Raw genomic sequence first — 21,194 nt, forward strand, 5'->3', positions numbered from 1 at the left:
AACGAGACAGTACCGTGGTGCAACAAAACACAGACACAGCGACAATCACCCACCAACAAACAGTGAGAACAGCCTACCTTAATATGGTTCTCAATCAGAGGAAACGTCAAACACCTGCCTCTAATTGAGAACCATATCAGGCAACACATTAAACCCAACATAGAAACACAACACATAGAATGCCCACCCCAACTCACGCCCTGACCAACTAAACACATACAAAAACAATGGAAAACAGGTCAGGAACGTGACATAACCAACATCTCCAATCTCATCTCATTGATTGGACTCCAGGTTATCTGACTCCAATTAGCTTTTGGAAAAGTCATTAGCCTAGGGGTTCACATACTTTTTCCAACCAACACTGTGAATGTTTAAATTATGTATTCAATAAAGACAAGAAAAATACAATAATTTGGGTGTTATTAGTTTAAGCACACTGTGTTTTTCTATTGTTGTGACTAAGATGAAGATCAGATCAAATTGAATGACAAATTTATGCAGAATTCCAGGTCATTCCAAAGGGTTCACATACTTTTTCTTGCCGCTGTATATAGTCTTTTGAATGTTCACAGAGTCAGTTCAAGATAGGGTCAATGCAGATAGTCCAGGTAACCATTTAATTAACTATTTAGCAGTTTTGGAGCTTGGGGTAGAAGCTGTCTCGGAGCTTGTTGGTTATGCAGCCAGTCAAGATGCTCTCGATGGTGCAGCTGTAGAACTTTTTGAGGATCTGAGGGAGCATGCCAAATATTTTCAGCCTCCTGAGGGGGAAGAGGAGCTGTTGTGCCCTCTTTGTGACTGTGTGGGTGTGTTAAATCAAATCAAATTTTATTGGTCACATGGTTAGCATATGTTATTGCGAGTGTATCGAAATACTTGTAGTGTAGAGAAATGCTTGTAGTGTAGCGAAATGCTTGTGTGGACCATGTTAAGTCCTTGGGGATGTGGACACACACACACACACACACACACACACACACACACACACACACACACACACACACACACACACACACACACACACACACACACACACACACACACACACACACACACACACACACACACACACACACACACACACACACACATAATGGCTGTTGGGACCAACAAAACAATGAGGATGAATTCTCCTTTCTTTCTGCCTCCTTTATTTTGAGATAGAGAGAGGGGGGGGGGGTGAGATAGAGACAGAGAGAGATTGAAATTAGTTGAATTGAGAGAGAGCGAGCGAGAGAAAGGTGAGACTGAGGGAGCGAGAGAAAGGTGAGACTGAGGGAGCGAGAGAGACTGAGGGAGCGAGAGACAGAGGGAGCGAGAGACAGACAGACAGACAGACAGAGGTCATAAAACACGTTCTTTTTATCAGACAGGCAGATACAGTACTTGTTCATTGAACACAGCTTGTCTGGGACGTGACAATGGTATACTCTAGGAAAAGAATCATAAAGAAATAACTGTTTTGGAGACTTTTGTTACATTTGAGCTGAACCTTTAGTGAGGTTATCCATGTAGGCGACACATTACTGTAAGTAGGTCAAAAGCAGTGAGGACATAAAACATAGAGGAAGTTTAATCTTTTGAGTGTATTCCAACAAGTAATCCCTGACTAGGTTTCCAAATTAAAGATTCAAATACATTATGATGACACAAACAAACACACACACACACACGCACACCTAGACACACAAACAGACACGCACACACGCGCACACACACACACACACACATTTTGTCTATATCATTTCGATTATGACTATGTTAAGTTACTTTTAGCTACCTCTGTAAGAGTGACCAATGGACTCCATGGAGAACAAGGTTTATGATTTTATGATTTCTGCTGTTTCGAAACAGAAAGGTCGATGTGTGTGAGTTTAGCTACATCTGTTGTTTTGCTTTATCCCCACATTGAGACTCTAAACATCCTGCTTTACTCCCACGCTGAGACTCTAAACACACTGCTTTATCCCCACGCTGAGACTCTAAACATCCTGCTTTACTCCCACGCTGAGACTCTAAACATACTGCTTTACTCCCACGCTGAGACTCTAAACATCCTGCTTTATCCCCACGCTGAGACTCTAAACATCCTGCTTTATCCCCACGCTGAGACTCTAAACATCCTGCTTTATCCCCACGCTGAGACTCTAAACATCCTGCTTTATCCCCACGCTGAGACTCTAAACATCCTGCTTTACTCCCACGCTGAGACTCTAAACATACTGCTTTATCCCCACGCTGAGACTCTAAACATCCTGCTTTATCCCCACGCTGAGACTCTAAACATCCTGCTTTATCCCCACGCTGAGACTCTAAACATCCTGCTTTATCCCCACGCTGAGACTCTAAACATACTGCTTTATCCCCACGCTGAGACTCTAAACATCCTGCTTTATCCCCACGCTGAGACTCTAAACATCCTGCTTTATCCCCACGCTGAGACTCTAAACATCCTGCTTTATCCCCACGCTGAGACTCTAAACATACTGCTTTATCCCCACGCTGAGACTCTAAACATCCTGCTTTACTCCCACGCTGAGACTCTAAACATACTGCTTTATCCCCACGCTGAGACTCTAAACATCCTGCTTTACCCCCACGCTGAGACTCTAAACATCCTGCTTTACCCCCACGCTGAGACTCTAAACATACTGCTTTATCCCCACGCTGAGACTAAACATCCTGCTTTACCCCCACGCTGAGACTCTAAACATCCTGCTTTATCCCCACGCTGAGACTCTAAACATACTGCTTTATCCCCACGCTGAGACTCTAAACATCCTGCTTTATCCCCACGCTGAGACTCTAAACATACTGCTTTACCCCCACGCTGAGACTCTAAACATACTGCTTTACCCCCACGCTGAGACTCTAAACATACTGCTTTACCCCCACGCTGAGACTCTAAACATACTGCTTTACCCCCACGCTGAGACTCTAAACATACTGCTACTATTGTATGTAGTGTATTACTGTATATAGTGTACTACTGTATATAGTGTATTACTGTATGTAGTGTACTACTGTATATAGTGTATTACTGTATGTAGTGTACTACTGTATGTAGTGTACTACTGTATATAGTGTACTCTTGTATATTGTGTACTACTGTATGTAGTGTACTACTGTATTACTGTATGTAGTGTACTACTGTATGTAGTGTACTACTGTATATAGTGTACTCTTGTATATAGTGTACTACTGTATGTAGTGTACTACTGTATTACTGTATGTAGTGTACTACTGTATGTAGTGTACTACTGTATATAGTGTACTCTTGTATATAGTGTACTACTGTATGTAGTGTACTACTGTATTACTGTATGTAGTGTACTACTGTATGTAGTGTACTACTGTATGTAGTGTATTACTGTATGTAGTGTACTACTGTATTACTGTATGTAGTGTACGACTGTATGTAGTGTACTACTGTATATAGTGTACTACTGTATGTAGTGTACTACTGTATGTAGTGTACTACTGTATTACTGTATGTAGTGTACGACTGTATGTAGTGTACTACTGTACTACTGTATTACTGTATGTAGTGTACTACTGTATATAGTGTATTACTGTATGTAGTGTACGACTGTATGTAGTGTACTACTGTACTACTGTATTACTGTATGTAGTGTACTACTGTATGTAGTGTATTACTGTATGTAGTGTACGACTGTATGTAGTGTACTACTGTACTACTGTATTACTGTATGTAGTGTACTACTGTATGTAGTGTACTACTGTATATAGTGTATTACTGTATATAGTGTATTACTGTATGTAGTGTACGACTGTATGTAGTGTACTACTGTACTACTGTATTACTGTATGTAGTGTACTACTGTATGTAGTGTACTACTGTATTACTGTATGTAGTGTACTACTGTACTACTGTATTACTGTATGTAGTGTACTACTGTATGTAGTGTACTACTGTAGTGTATTACTGTATATAGTGTATTACTGTATGTAGTGTACTACTGTAGTGTACTACTGTATGTCGTGTCCTACTGTATATAGTGTACTATTGTATGTAGTGTACTACTGTATGCAGTGTATTACTGTATGTAGTGTACTACTGTATGTAGTGTACTACTGTATTACTGTATGTAGTGTACTACTGTATTACTGTATGTAGTGTACTACTGGATGTAGTGTACTACTGTATTACTGTATATAGTGTACTACTGTATGTAGTGTACTACTGTAGTGTATTACTGTATATAGTGTATTACTGTATGTAGTGTACTACTGTATGTAGTGTACTACTGTAGTGTACTACTGTAGTGTATTACTGTATGCAGTGTATTACTGTATGTAGTGTACTACTGTATATAGTGTATTACTGTATATAGTGTACTACTGTATATAGTGTATTACTGTATATAGTGTATTACTGTATGTAGTGTATTACTGTATGTAGTGTATTACTGTATGCTGTGTTCTACTGTAGTGTATTACTGTATGTAGTGTACTACTGTAGTGTACTACTGTATGTAGTGTACTACTGTATTACTGTATGTAGTGTACTACTGTATGTAGTGTACTACTGTAGTGTATTACTGTATGTAGTGTACCTCTGTATGTAGTGTACTACTGTATTACAGTATTACTGTATGTAGTGTACTACTGTATGTAGTGTACTACTGTAGTGTACTACTGTATGTAGTGTACTACTGTATTACTGTATGTAGTGTACTACTGTATGTAGTGTACTACTGTAGTGTACTACTGTATGTAGTGTACTACTGTATTACTGTATGTAGTGTACTACTGTATGTGGTGTACTACTGTAGTGTACTAGTATACAGTAGTAGTATGTGGTGTTATATCAGTGTAACTTGTCCCTGTGCTACATTTTTCACCTGTGATTTTTCTGTAATAAATCATGGGTGAATAACTCCAGGAAGCAGCTGTGTACACCAGGTGAGGTGTTACAGGAACCTCTCGGTTCGCTCTCTCTCTCTTTCTCCTCTCTCTCTCTATCCAGCCTACACGTATGTAACATATCACACGTATGTAACATATCACACGTATGTAACATTTTCCGAATGGACTTGAAAATGAATGGAATACGTTCCAAAATGTGGTTCAACAATAACAGTGAAATTTGAGTGGTCAAGACCGAGCGGTACGGACAGTGGACCCATCAATTCAGGTTACAAGTGTGTAGAGGTGATGAATGCAGAATCACAGAATGTCTTCCACTTCTTAGTGTGTTGTTACAGATGATTCTTTCTCTTCATTAAATGGCGGCTGCACAGTGTAACTGTATTGGATGCAGGAAGTATCTTTAGATTAACGTATGTGTGGCGGCAGCCAGGCTTACAGGATCCTATTGAAGTGATTGTTTGACGACCAGATCAAAACATAATAACTGGTTGTGTTAATGCCACATTAAAAAGGTTATACATTTTAAAAGTGACACAAAAAAATCATTTAAAACGAATAAGGACTGTATGTAATTGTAGTGCGTGCACACATAGGAGGTACTGTATCTGAAAGAAATGAAAACGACCCCCCCCCCCCCCCCCCCCTGGGTAGAATACTGCTGTGTCATGTGTTAACCCTAGCATGATGCTGTGTGTTGCAGGAAGTGTCCTGAGGGATTTGACTGTCTGAGAATAGGAAGGAACCCTAACTATGGTTATACCAGCTTTGACAGCTTTGGCTGGGCTTTCCTGGCGCTGTTCCGGCTGATGACCCAAGACTACTGGGAGAACCTCTATCATCAGGTACACAACCTACAATACTCTGTATACACTGGTGTGAGCTGGACGCTTCGTGTGTCTTTTAACCTTTTAACCAGTAGTTTGTATATCTGTCCCTCTCCTCAGACTCTGCGTTCAGTGTGTGTGTTAACCTGCTGTATCTCTGTCTCTCCTCAGACTCTGCGTTCAGCAGGGAAAACCTACATGGTGTTCTTTGTGCTGGTGATCTTCCTGGGTTCCTTCTACCTGGTCAACCTGATCCTGGCTGTGGTGGCCATGGCCTACGAGGAACAGAACCAGGCCACCATCCAGGAGGCCTGGATGAAGGAGAGAGAGTTCCAGCTGGCCATGGAACATGTACGCAGAGAACAGAGGGTAGGTTGGATTTACTTTTCAGACGATAGGTTTGTATTCAGACGATAGGTTTGTATTTAGACGGTAGGTTCTTATTCAGACGATAGGTTTGTATTCAGACGATAGGTTTGTATTCAGACGGTAGGTTCTTATTCAGACGATAGGTTTGTATTCAGACGATAGGTTTGTATTCAGACGATAGGTTCTTATTCAGACGATAGGTTTGTATTCAGACGATAGGTTTGTATTCAGACGATAGGTTTGTATTCAGACGATAGGTTCTTATTTCGAGTATAGGTTTGTATTCAGACGGTAGGTTTGTATTTCGAGTATAGGTTTGTATTCAGACGATAGGTTTGTATTCAGACGATAGGTTGGTATTCAGACGATAGGTTTTTATTCAGACGGTAGGTTCTTATTCAGACGGTAGGTTTGTACTCAGACGATAGGTTTGTATTCAGACGATAGGTTTGTATTCAGACGATAGGTTTTTATTCAGACGATAGGTTGGTATTCAGACGATAGGTTTGTATTCAGACGATAGGTTTGTATTCAGACGGTAGGTTTGTATTCAGACGATAGGTTTGTATTCAGACGATAGGTTTGTATTCAGACGATAGGTTGGTATTCAGACGATAGGTTTTTATTCAGACGGTAGGTTGTAGGTTTTCGGGAAGGCAGACATTTTCTATCCAGATTCAAGTTCAGAAAGTTTTATTGTTCCAACTTTGGGCAATTTGAGTTGCAACTTTATTAGCACTGTACATCTGGGCTGGGGTTCATTCAAATTGAAATCACTGAAGTAAATACATTTCCCTTTCAGTTGAATTAATTAATTATTGAATTAATATTTCAGTTTGCTTCCTGAATTGACTGTCTTCAATTCGAATTGGCCCTAACCCCGGTTTACATTAGAACCATGTACAGTATGTTGTAATATATTCTCTGTATGAGGGATGGCTCTGGTTTACATTAGAACCATGTACAGTATGTTGTAATATATTCTCTGTATGAGGGATGGCTCTGGTTTACATTAGAACCATGTACAGTATGTTGTAATATATTCTCTGTATGAGGGATGGCTCTGGTTTAAAGTTTATATTAAAACATCCTGTTACTTATTTTGTTTTTCTTTTTGTTTTTCTTTTGCCAATTCAGGAAATTAAAGTATGTATTACATTTTAGGAATATTGTAATAATGATTGGTGCACTAGTAATTAACATCTGTCTGGAATGTGTGTTAAATTCCTTTAAAGTCAATGGTAAAGCACAAGATACAAGGTTGTTATATATCATCAGTTATAGTTTTGACCGTGTAAACTGAACTTGTTTCTCTACTGGTGGGGAAGATGGCAGAAAGAAGAATCCAGCAGGAGACAGACTCGGTCGTGTCTCCAGAGCTGTCACCGTTTCAACTAAAAGCGGGCAGTAGTTTGAAACGGACGGCCAGTAGAAGATCTCACAGGATGCTGTCCGAGGATCCAGAGGACGAAGCAGATGGGAAGTTTGAGCCACTGGATGAGCGGGTGGTACGACAGACACTTATTGCATTGCATTGCATTGTGGTCATTTAGCAGACGCTCTTATCCAGAGCGACTTACAGTTAGTGCATTCATCTTAAAGTAGCTTGGTGAGACAAGCACATATCACACCTCACTGAACTGTCAGAGGGATTTGTAGTTAGCAACGTGTCCGTCTTGGAAAGTTTGAATGTTGATTAGAACCTTGTTTAGCATCACCATGTTCCCAATTAGCCTTTTAACAATCACAATAAGGCAAACTCACCTCATTCACTACCAATGTGTAGCACCCATCAAGGCCTGCTGCACCACTTGGGGTTCTGAGTGGCGCAGCGGTCTAAGACACTGCAGTCCCTGGTTCGATTTCAGACTGCATCACATCTGGCCGTGATTGGGAGACCCATAGGGCAGGGCACAATTGTCCCAGTGTCGTCTGGGTTTGGCCGGTGTAGGCCATCATTGTAAATTAGAATTTGTTCTTAACTGACTTGCCTAGTTAAATAAAGGTTAACATTTAAAAAATAATGAATGTCTCAATTTTTTTTAGGAATTGTTCGTCTTCTACAACTAACTCTCTCTTTCTCTCTGTCTCACCTTCTCTGTTTCTCCCTCTCTCTCTGTCCCTCTCTCTCTTTCCCTTTTTCTCTCTTGCACCTTCTCTCTCCCTCTTTATCCTCCCTCCAGTCCCCCCTGCCTCCCACGTCTCCCATGCCCGTCCACCCTCTCCTTGCTGCCATGTCGTCCCACCCTCTCAGCACCCGCCGTGGCAGCCAGGCCAGTATCTTCTCCTTCAGACCCTGTGCCACCTCCGATGCCGACTTCGGGGATGACGAGTACAGTGTTCATGGGGACGTCATGGGGAGGAGCAGGGCAGGCTCCACCATCGGCCCCAACTGGCAACACAAGCACAAAAGGACAGGCAGCGTGAGGAGCCATTGCTCCCAGGTCTTCACCCCCAGTCTCAACATCAACGGACGTCTCAACATCTCCCTGGACCAGAACGGCGTCACCACGGTCGGCCTGCACACCCCCACCTCCCTACCCGCCTGCAGCATGGAGAAGGTCAAAGAAGATAAAGTTTGTGAACTTTTTAAAATGTTTTTTTTTCTTCAAGCGAGCCCTGTTGTAGTATTGGAGTCTGTGGTGACAAATATTCTTGTACAAATCTTTATGTAAATATAATGTGATTGATTGAATTGATTGATTGTTTGATTGGCCGGTGTTTTGTCAAACTTTGTTTCTCCCGTTCTTCCAGGAGCCCACCTGTATAGACGAGTCCAGTGCCAAGCCGGCCCAGCTCTCCCCCGAGGCTGCAGAGCCTCCCCTCCGTAGGAAACGCGGTCTGAGCTCCATTAGCTTCCTCAGCGATGCCATGGATGGTGAGGGTACCTTCAGAGGTCAGAGGTCAATTTACGGAGGCTCTTTTAACGCCCAACTAACTCATTATAACTTCATTCTAAATGTCTAACTAACTCATTATAACTTCATTCTAAATGTCTAACTAACTCATTATGACCTCATTCTAAATGTCTAACTAATTCATTATGACCTCATTCTAAATGTCTAACTAACTCATTATGACTTCATTATAAATGTCTAAGTAACTCATTATGACTTCATTATAAATGTCTTTCTAAATGTCTAACTAACTCATTATGACTTCATTATAAATGTCTAACTAACTCATTATGACTTCATTATAAATGTCTAACTAACTCATTATGACCTCATTCTAAATGTCTAACTAACTCATTATGACTTCATTATAATTGTCTAACTCATTATGACTTCATTATAAATGTCTAAGTAACTCATTATGACTTCATTATAAATGTCTAACTAACTTATATCTAATTTATAATTTACAAGTTAATCTACAACTAGCTCAAAACTAAGGTATAACTAAGTCATAATTAACTGATGGCTAGCTGACTGGACTGGTAAAGCTCTCATCAAGCCAATAAGGATGTAAAAGGTCATGCTATCAAGCATTTTAAAACCATTACTGTTATTATTACCAGTGCACATATAGTCTTTGTCAAGGAGATAAATGAAAAGCACACAATGTTTCATATCTTTGTAGTTAATAAATTATGACAGATTTATAAAATATCTATAAACTACTTATTAAAAGTTTAGAAATCCTTTATAAATTATTTATAAATGATTTATAAATATAAAGTGTTACCTTTAAAACTGCTTGGGCTTCCACAATCGTTCCCAAAAAGTTCTTAGGTTTTTCCGAAATCTTGGTTGGAGGTTTCCCGGAATTAGGAGGGCATGAGCAAGGAGACAATCCTTAAACCGAGTTTCTTGAAAAACCCAAGGAACTGTGGGAAAGTTAGTGGAATTTTACACAGCCCTCAAACCATTACAACCTAACCCCTGTGTCTGGTCTCTGTCACCCAGAGCTGGAGGAGTCTCGTCAGAAGTGCCCCCCCTGCTGGTACACTTTTGCCAAGGCGTACCTGATCTGGGACAGGTGCCCATGGTGGCTGAAGGTAAAGGAGTATGTGAAGATGATTGTGATGGATCCCTTCCTAGACCTGGCAATAACCATCTGTATCGTCCTCAACACCCTCTTCATGGCCCTGGAACACTACCCCATGACCGACGAGTTCAACAATGTGCTCTCTGTTGGCAACCTGGTAAGGTATTCCAGAATTAAATGACTATTACAATTATTAACAACACTTACAATCTATCACACAACGATCACAATATTCACTCAACATGGTAAGGCTATTTTTGTGAAAAATGTTTTTTTTTTAATGAAAGATTCAAATAAACAGTAAATAAGTATAGTTATCACATTACAACTGATAAGATGGTTTTTTTAATGTAATTTTACAATTAATAAACTACTTACCATCTATCCACAATCACATAACAGTTACGGAAATATTAATCACAACCTACAAGACAAAATGGAAACTAGGGTTGTATAGTCAGACACAATGGAATCTAGGGTTGTAAAATCAGACACAATGGAAACTAGGGTTGTAAAATCAGACACAATGGAAACTAGGGTTGTAAAATCAGACACAATGGAAACTAGGGTTGTATAGTCAGACACAATGGAAACTAGGGTTGTAAAATCAGACACAATGGAAACTAGGGTTGTAAAATCAGACACAATGGAAACTAGGGTTGTAAAATCAGACACAATGGAAACTAGGGTTGTAAAATCAGACACAATGGAAGCTAGGGTTGTAAAATCAGACACAATGGAAACTAGGGTTGTATAGTCAGACACAATGGAAGCTAGTGTTATAAAATCCAACACAATGGAAACTAGGGTTGTAAAATCAGACACAATGGAAACTAGGGTTGTAAAATCAGACACAATGGAAACTAGGGTTGTAAAATCAGACACAATGGAAACTAGGGTTGTAAAATCAGACACAATGGAAACTAGGGTTGTAAAATCAGACACAATGGAGGCTACGGTTGTAAAATCAGACACAATGGAAACTAGGGTTGTAGAATGAGACACAATGGAAACTAGGGTTGTAGAATGAGACACAATGGAAACTAGGGTTGTAGAATGAGACACAATGGAAACTAGGGTTGTAAAATCAGACACAATGGAAACTAGGGTTGTAAAATCAGACACAATGGAAACTAGGGTTGTAAAATCAGACACAATGGAAACTAGGGTTGTAAAATCAGACACAATGGAAACTAGGGTTGTAAAATCAGACACAATGGAAACTAGGGTTGTAAAATCAGACACAATGGAGGCTAGGGTTGTAAAATCAGACACAATGGAAGCTAGGGTTGTAAAATCAGACACAATGGAAGCTAGGGTTGTAAAATCAGACACAATGGAAGCTAGGGTTGTAAAATCAGACACAATGGAAACTAGGGTTGTATAGTCAGACACAATGGAAGCTAGTGTTATAAAATCAGACACAATGGAAACTAGGGTTGTAAAATCAGACACAATGGAAACTAGGGTTGTAAAATCAGACACAATGGAAACTAGGGTTGTAAAATCAGACACAATGGAGGCTACGGTTGTAAAATCAGACACAATGGAAACTAGGGTTGTAGAATGAGACACAATGGAAACTAGGGTTGTAGAATGAGACACAATGGAAACTAGGGTTGTAAAATCAGACACAATGGAAACTAGGGTTGTAAAAGCAGACACAATGGAGGCTACGGTTGTAAAATCAGACACAATGGAAACTAGGGTTGTAGAATGAGACACAATGGAAACAAGGGATGTAAAATGAGACACAATGGAAACGAGGGTTGTAAAATCAGACACAATGGAAACTAGGGTTGTAAAATCAGACACAATGGAAACTAGTGTTGTAAAATCAGACACAATGGAAACTAGGGTTGTAAAATCAGACACAATGGAAACTAGGGTTGTAAAATCAGACACAATGGAAACTAGGGTTGTAAAATCAGACACAATGGAAACTAGGGTTGTAGAATGAGACACAATGGAAACTAGGGTTGTAGAATGAGACACAATGGAAACTAGGGTTGTAAAATGAGACACAATGGAAACTAGGGTTGTAAAATCAGTCACAATGGAAACTAGGGTTGTAAAATCAGACACAATGGAGGCTACGGTTGTAAAATCAGACACAATGGAAACTAGGGTTGTAGAATGAGACACAATGGAAACAAGGGTTGTAAAATGAGACACAATGGAAACTAGGGTTGTAAAATCAGACACAATGGAAGCTAGGGTTGTAAAATCAGACACAATGGAAACTAGGGTTGTAAAATCCCAGAATCAGAAGGGAATAAACAAGGAAATATATTTCCCTCAAATTGGCAACACCAGTCTATTCAATCCAGATTAACCTCAGTCTATTGAATCCAGATCAACACCAGTCTATTCAATCCATATCACCAGTCTATTCAATCCAGATCAACACCAGTCTATTACATCCAGATCAACACCATTCTATTCAATCCAGATCAACACTAGTCTATTCAATCCAACACTAGTCTATTGAATCCAGATCAACACTAGTCTATTGAATTCAGATCAACACTAGTCTATTGAATCCAGATCAACACTAGTCTATTGAATCCAGATCAACACTAGTCTATTGAATCCAGATCAACATTAGTCTATTGAATCCAGATCAACACTAGTCTATTGAATCCAGATCAACACTAGTCTATTCAATCCAGATCAACACTAGTCCATTCAATCCAGATCAACACTAGTCTATTCAATCCAACACTTGTCTATTGAATCCAGATCAACACCAGTCTATTCAATCCAACACTAGTCTATTGAGCCCAGATCAACACTAGTCTATTGAATCCAGATCAACACTAGTCTATTGAATCCAGATCAACACTAGTCTATTCAATCCAGATCAACACTAGTCTATTCAATCCAACACTAGTCTATTGAATCCAAATCAACACCAGTCTATTCAATCCAACACTAGTCTATTGAACCCAGATCAACACTAGTCTATTGAATCCAGATCAACACCAGTCTATTCAATCCAACACTAGTCTATTGAATCCAGATCAACACTAGTCTATTGAACCCAGATCAACACTAGTCTATTGAATCCAGATCAACACTAGTCTATTCCATCCAGATCAACACTAGTCTATTCAATCCAACACTAGTCTATTGAATTCAGATCAACACTAGTCTATTGAATCCAGATCAACACTAGTCTATTGAATCCAGATCAACACTAGTCTATTGAATCCAGATCAACACTAGTCTATTGAATCCAGATCAACACTAGTCTATTGAATCCAGATCAACACTAGTCTATTCAATCCAACACTAGTCTATTGAATCCAGATCAACACTAGTCTATTCCATCCAGATCAACACTAGTCTATTCAATCCAGATCAACACTAGTCTATTCAATCCAACACTAGTCTATTGAATCCAAATCAACACCAGTCTATTCAATCCAACACTAGTCTATTGAACCCAGATCAACACTAGTCTATTGAATCCAGATCAACACCAGTCTATTCAATCCAACACTAGTCTATTGAATCCAGATCAACACTAGTCTATTGAACCCAGATCAACACTAGTCTATTGAATCCAGATCAACACTAGTCTATTCCATCCAGATCAACACTAGTCTATTGAATCCAGATCAACACTAGTCTATTCAATCCAACACTAGTCTATTGAATCCAGATCAACACTAGTCTATTCCATCCAGATCAACACTAGTCTATTCAATCCAACACTAGTCTATTGAATTCAGATCAACACTAGTCTATTGAATCCAGATCAACACTAGTCTATTGAATCCAGATCAACACTAGTCTATTGAATCCAGATCAACACTAGTCTATTGAATCCAGATCAACACTAGTCTATTCCATCCAGATCAACACTAGTCTATTGAATCCAGATCAACACTAGTCTATTCAATCCAGATCAACACTAGTCTATTCAATCCAACACTAGTCTATTGAATCCAGATCAACACTAGTCTATTGAATCCAGATCAACACTAGTCTATTCAATCCAACACTAGTCTATTGAATCCAGATCAACACCAGTCTATTCAATCCAACACTAGTCTATTGAATCCAGATCAACACTAGTCTATTCAATCCAACACTAGTCTATTGAATCCAGATCAACACCAGTCTATTCAATCCAACACTAGTCTATTGAATCCAGATCAACACTAGTGTATTGAATCCAGATCAAAACGTAACAAAGGTTGGAAGGTTGGAAGGTAGATAATAATCTTCTAATACTCATCTCCTTCTTGCTGTTAATCTGAAGCCCTTTAGACCACAGGAGGCAAATGCCTTTCACAGAAAATAGAGAATAACAGTAGTATACAGTAGAAACACAATATTAGCATAGTTGTGACATACGATACGACAAATAGGGTGGAAAAAAGTTTCTCAAAGTCCAAGGACTTTTAACAGAATGAGAACGAGTCGTGGCTGATCATGGTTGTACACTGGGTCTGTATTGGTTGTGTATTGGTTGTGTAATGGTTGTGTAATGGGATGGTAGTGTAATGGTTGTGTGATGGTTGTGTGATGGTTGTGTAATGTGATGATTGTGTGATGGTTGTGTAATGGTATGGTTGTGTGATGGTTGTGTGATGTGATGGTTGTGTTATGGTTGTGTTATGGTTGTGTATTGGTTGTGTAATGGGATGGTTGTGTGATGGTTGTGTAATGGTTGTGTAATGTGATGGTTGTGTAATGTGATGGTTGTGTAATGGTTGTGTAATGGTTGTGTATTGGTTGTGTAATGGGATGGTTGTGTAATGTGATGGTTGTGTGATGGTTTTGTGATGTGATGGTTGTGTGATGGTTGTGTAATGTGATGGTTGTGTGATGTGATGGTCGTGTGATGGTTGTGTAATGGTTGTGTAATGTGATGGTTGTGTGATGGTTGTGTGATGTGATGGTTTTGTGATGGTTGTGTGATGGTTGTGTAATGGTTGTGTATTGGTTGTGTAATGGGATGGTTGTGTAATGGTTGTGTAATGTGATGGTTGTGTGATGGGTGTGTATTGGCTGTGTATTGGTTGTGTAATGGGATGGTTGTGTGATGGTTGTGTAATGTGATGGTTGTGTGATGGTTGTGTAATGGTTGTGTATTGGTTGTGTATTGGTTGTGTAATGGGATGGTTGTGTAATGGGATGGTTGTGTAATGTGATGGTTGTGTGATGGTTGTGTGATGTGATGGTTGTGTGATGGTTGTGTAATGTGATGGTTGTGTGATGTGATGGTTGTGTAATGGTTGTGTAATGTGATGGTTGTGTGATGGTTGTGTGATGTGATGGTTGTGTGATGGTTGTGTGATGTGATGGTTGTGTGATGGTTGTGTAATGGCTGTGTATTGGTTGTGTAATGGGATGGTTGTGTGATGGTTGTGTGATGGTTGTGTATTGGTTGTGTAATGGGATGGTTGTGTGATGGTTGTGTGATGTGATGGTTGTGTGATGGTTGTGTAATGGTTGTGTATCGGTTGTGCAATGTGATGGTTGTGTGATGGTTGTGTAATGTGATGGTTGTGTGATGGTTGTGTATTGGTTGTGTAATGTGATGGCTGTGTGATGGTTGTGTAATGGTTGTGTATTGGTTGTGTAATGGGATGGTTGTGTGATGGTTGTGTGACGGTTGTGTAACGGTCGTGTATTGGTGGGGTATTATCTGTGTGCTCTCCCAGGTGTTCACGGTGATCTTCACAGCGGAGATGGTGTTCAAGCTGATAGCCATGGATCCGTACTACTATTTCCAGCAGGGCTGGAACATGTTTGATGGCATCATCGTCTGCCTCAGCCTCATGGAGCTGGGCCTGTCCAACGTAGAGGGACTGTCTGTCCTGCGCTCCTTCAGACTGGTATTGTCACTGTCACACAGACATTTCATTTCAATTTGATAACATTTGATTTATGTATTTCCTATATTATATATTTGATTGGCTATGATTGGTTTAAATAACTGTATATATTATTTAACCCAATCAACAACAACAACAAAAATGCTACATCAAAATATTTATGATATAATTATTCCCTCTTGATGATATGTTTGAGGGTGAGAAACTTCAAGCTTAGCATGTACCTGCACCCCCCCCCCCCCCCCCCCCCCCCACACACACAGTGGCGTAATCTGTTGTGCATTACAATGATTGGGTCACGGTATCAATGCGATTTAGAGAGTGGGGGACACATTTTAGTGGAATCACTTCAATTACGAGCAAAATGAAAATGGATCAGATACGTGTCAAACACAGGACTCTGATCTAGATACTGAGACGTGTCAAACACAGGACTCTGATCTAGATGCTGAGACGCTGTCAAACACAGGACTCTGATCTAGATACTGAGACGTGTCAAACACAGGACTCTGATCTAGATGCTGAGACGTGTTAAACACAAGGACTCTGATCTAGATGCTGAGACGCTGTCAAACACAGGACTCTGATCTAGATGCTGAGACGTGTCAAACACAGGACTCTGATCTAGATGCTGAGACGTGTTAAACACAAGGACTCTGATCTAGATGCTGAGACGTGTCAAACACAGGACTCTGATCTAGATGCTGAGACGTGTCAAACACAAGGACTCTGATCTAGATGCTGAGACGTGTCAAACACAAGGACTCTGATCTAGATGCTGAGACGTGTCAAACACAGGACTCTGATCTAGATGCTGAGACGCTGTCAAACACAGGACTCTGATCTAGATGCTGAGACGTGTCAAACACAAGGACTCTGATCTAGATGCTGAGACGTGTCAAACACAAGGACTCTGATCTAGATGCTGAGACGTGTCAAACACAAGGACTCTGATCTAGATGCTGAGACGTGTCAAATACAAGGACTCTGATCTAGATGCTGAGAAGTGTCAAACACAAGGACTCTGATCTAGATACTGAGACGTGTTAAACACAGGACTCTGATCTAGATGCTGAGACGCTGTTTACTTGGTATAAGCCATAAGCACACAGCAATCCAATGATAACGTCACGTGCCATTCCTTTACTGCAGGGGACTACATTGTAATTCACATAATGTAAAAAATATTATAATTGGTAATTTTTTAAGCATTATGTAATGTAACATAATTAACATAACATAATTTGATCATTTAAATTTTGCTAATTGATTTTTCTCTTTTTTGTGTGTCGGTCAGTTGCGAGTGTTCAAGCTAGCGAAGTCATGGCCCACCCTGAACACACTGATCAAGATCATCGGTAACTCCGTGGGCGCTCTGGGAAACCTGACCCTGGTGCTGGCCATTATCGTCTTCATCTTCGCCGTGGTGGGCATGCAACTGTTCGGCAAGAACTACCAAGACTGCGTGTGTAAGATCTCTAAGGATTGTATGTTACCTCGTTGGCACATGAAGGACTTCTTCCACTCGTTCCTCATCGTGTTCCGGGTGCTGTGTGGCGAGTGGATCGAGACCATGTGGGATTGTATGGAGGTGGCCGGGCAGCCTCTCTGCATCCTGGTCTTCATGCTGGTGATGGTCATAGGAAACCTGGTGGTGAGTAGATCCGTTTAGAAACCTGAAATGTACAGATCAGATCTAACAACAACAAAAAAAAAGAGTGAAGGTCAGACAAAAAGACACAGGCGATAGAACAGGATTATTATTATTATGGATACAATTAGTTGTGCTGTAGCACAACATTTCGATTGAGAAATGGGATCTGAAAAGGGCATCGATAGAACAGGAGTATTACAATGCATTGGAGAGACGAGAGCTACAAAGTTCTTCTGAGTTTTATGGAAACAATAGCAAGATCTGGTCTGATTTGTCGTTTGGCCCAAATGATGAGATGGATGTGGTATTCTATTGGGGAGGAGAGAGGAGGAGAGACAGAGAGTTTCTGTAAGGGATTCTATTGGGGAGGAGAGAGGAGGAGAGACAGAGGGTTTCTGTAAGGGTTTCTATTGGGGAGGAGAGAGAAGGAGGGACAGAGAGTTTCTGTAAGGGATTCTATTGGGGAGGAGAGAGGAGGAGAGACAGAGAGTTTCTGTAAGGGTTTCTATTGGGTAGGAGAGAGAAGGAGGGACAGAGGGTTTTTGTAAAGGTTTCTATTGGGTAGGAGGGAGAAGGAGGGACAGAGGGTTTCTGTAAGGGTTTCTATTGGGGAGGAGAGAGAAGGAGGGACAGAGGGTTTCTGTAAGGGATTCTATTGGGTAGGAGAGAGAAGGAGGGATAGAGGGTTTCTGTAAGGGATTCTATTGGGGAAGAGAGAGGAGGAGAGACAGAGGGTTTCTGTAAGGGATTTGTATTTGTATTTATTATGAATCTCCATTAGTTCCTTCCAAGGCAGCAGCTACTCTTCCTGGGGTTTATTATGGATCCCCGTTAGTTCCTGCCAAGGCAGCAGCTACTCTTCCTGGGGTTTATTATGGATCCCCGTTAGTTCCTGCCAAGGCAGCAGCTACTCTTCCTGGGGTTTATTATGGATCCCCATTAGTTCCGGCCAAGGAAGCAGCTACTCTTCCTGGGGTTTATTATGGATCCCCATTAGTTCCTGCCAAGGCAGCAGCTACTCTTCCTGGGGTTTATTATGAATCTCCATTAGTTCCTTCCAAGGCAGTAGCAACTCTTCCTGGGGTTTATTATGGATCCCCATTAGTTCCTGCCAAGGCAGCAGCTACTCTTCCTGGGGTTTATTATGGATCCCCATTAGTTCCTGCCAAGGCAGCAGCTACTCTTCCTGGTGTCCAGCAACAGTTATATACAATTCAAAATATTACATGACACTTTTCACAACACATGAAGTGTGTCCCCTCAGACTACTCTACTATCACATATCTACAATACAAAATCCATGTGTCTGTGTCTGTGTGTGTGTGTGTCTCTTCACAGTCCCCGCTGTTCCATAAATCTGTTTCTACACAAGGGATTATTTAGGAGTCTACAGTATAGACATACTCTGAGAAAGTGAATCACAGTCTACAGTATAGACATACTCTGAGAAAGTGAATCACAGTCTACAGTATAGACATACTCTGAGAAAGTGAATCACAGTCTACAGTATAGACATACTCTGAGAAAGTGAATCACAGTCTACAGTATAGACATACTCTGAGAAAGTGAATCACAGTCTACAGTATAGACATACTCTGAGAAAGCAGTGCTTTCAGACAGTGTGAGAGGATTGATCTAGGAAATAACTAAAAGGTTTACATTGTCTGTTATGGTCACCGTGTTACGACAATGATTCCATGCACAGTGTTCGTGTGGGCCATCCAAGACCCAATCATATCTCAGAAAATGGCGGCTACGTTGTCATAGTAACTGGTTTGACATGCAGATTACTATAAGCAAACTTCAAAACAGATTCAGTCTGGACAACATACCAACCATCTGTTATCCTCTACAAAGTACATACAACATGTATGGCATTATCCTACTCGCGTGTCCAGTGCCAACAAGTATATCCACACTGGAGTGGAGTGGCGTTTGTAGCATTTATACGGCAGAACGTCCACTTAAGGCTTAAATGTTTTATCCAGCGGTAATAAATAATTTATTTTAATGGGTTGAACATGTGTGATCCAAGTTGTTCAGTACGTAAAATCAGATGAGGTGACGTTGGAACGTTACAGCACGGTGTGGTAGCTAGCTACACTACTGTATAATATCCGGACTCAGCAATTATTGACAGTTTAGTTTTATAGTATAAAACAAAAGCTTTCGTAATGCAAGGGTACGGAACTGGAACTGTTTATATATATAAAATAAAAAAAACATTTAATCCAAGTAACGGGCTCTGTTTATACACAACTGCTGTCACTTGGCGCCACAGCAATGCAGTATTGGTCGAGCCACCCAGATGTTGCTTTGTTATCCATCTGTGTCCTGGAAACTACCATTTAATGAGAAGCGATCAAAACCTTTTTTCCCAGAACTCCAGACAACCGGCGGTTGCTCGGCCGGCCGGCCGGACAGCAAGCAGCATTTCTCTCATTCATTCATCCGTGTTCATTTTGCATAGCTTCAGCTTGATGTGCTGCTGGATGGAGTACATTACAGAGCTAAATTAAGTCTTTAAAGGGACAATCCGCATGTTGCTACATTCATTTGTGGATTTATAAATTAAGGATATATACCAATTTGATTCTTGAAGAATAGAACTTGTAAATGCTTCAAGAGCTTAGTTCAACTGTCGTATTCCATCAGAACTCAACATATAAACTTGTTTTACTCCAATGTTTGTAAACAAACATTGTATAGCCTCAAAACATGGTTAGAACTATACTTTTAACATCATTGATGATCAGTCTCTGCATCCATAGCTCTGTCAATGAAGAGTGGTTACATTTCTCCAGTCCCATACCTCGACTATTTCCCGTATCACTGGGGTCATTTTGAAAGATAGTATTTTTTTTTATTCAACATTTTCTCATGTTTTTTTCCCCCGAGATAATGCCCAAAAAATATATTTTCATTTCATTATTTAATTAAAATTAGATTAAAAAATATATAAAACTTAATTTAAAAAAAAATGTTACGAGCGAGTACAACAAGTTGAGTACCATTTTCTGCCGTTAGTGGACTACAGTAAAGTCAGAGGTAACCATTTTGTGTAATCCAGGACACAGGCAGGCTAAATCCAAAGGAGAGTGACCGGCACAGATTCACTGGGTTTTGGCTCTGGCTTTCGCATGTCATTTCCAAACCACATGCAGTGTCCTAAATTATTGATAAAGATGAGCAAAAATGACTGTATAAAACAAATACTTCAAATACTGAGCTATTGTATAAAATTGAAGAAAATGAAATTATATTATTTTATACTAATACAATTGCTCAGAGAAGGAGATTTAGTTGAAGAACTAATACGTTTTTTTCCCCTCAAAAAGGGGGAATACCTCTCCTTTTCTAAAAATATTTTATTAGTTGGAGAACATATTGGGAGAGATCTCAGCTCATTCCTCCATACAGAATCCTTCCAGATCCTTGATATCCTTCATCTGTTCTTATGGACTGGCCCTCTTCAATTCAAACCACAGGTTTTCAATGGGGTTCAAGACCCAGAGGCAGATTTTGTGGTCAATTAACCATTTCTTTGTGGATTTTTTTTTATTTTTAATTTAATTTAATTAATTTTTTTACCTTTATTTAACTAGGCAA

General features: G+C 40.1%; 1 protein-coding gene across 1 annotated transcript in view; it reads left to right on the top strand.

Annotated features, from left to right (window-relative positions):
* The window catches only part of LOC120055422 (sodium channel protein type 4 subunit alpha-like), a 96,970-nt gene that overhangs the window by 29,730 nt on the left and 46,046 nt on the right, over positions 1–21,194 (top strand). Inside the window, exons 8-15 of the mRNA XM_039003285.1 lie at positions 5,597–5,738; positions 5,892–6,089; positions 7,418–7,597; positions 8,273–8,665; positions 8,844–8,967; positions 9,998–10,236; positions 15,758–15,931; positions 17,229–17,585. Of these exons, the coding sequence (XP_038859213.1) occupies positions 5,597–5,738; positions 5,892–6,089; positions 7,418–7,597; positions 8,273–8,665; positions 8,844–8,967; positions 9,998–10,236; positions 15,758–15,931; positions 17,229–17,585 (1,807 nt within the window). The remainder of the gene's footprint in view (positions 1–5,596; positions 5,739–5,891; positions 6,090–7,417; positions 7,598–8,272; positions 8,666–8,843; positions 8,968–9,997; positions 10,237–15,757; positions 15,932–17,228; positions 17,586–21,194) is intronic.

The sequence above is a fragment of the Salvelinus namaycush genome, chromosome 11 (genome assembly GCF_016432855.1).
Source record: "Salvelinus namaycush isolate Seneca chromosome 11, SaNama_1.0, whole genome shotgun sequence".
Lineage (NCBI taxonomy): Eukaryota > Metazoa > Chordata > Actinopteri > Salmoniformes > Salmonidae > Salvelinus > Salvelinus namaycush.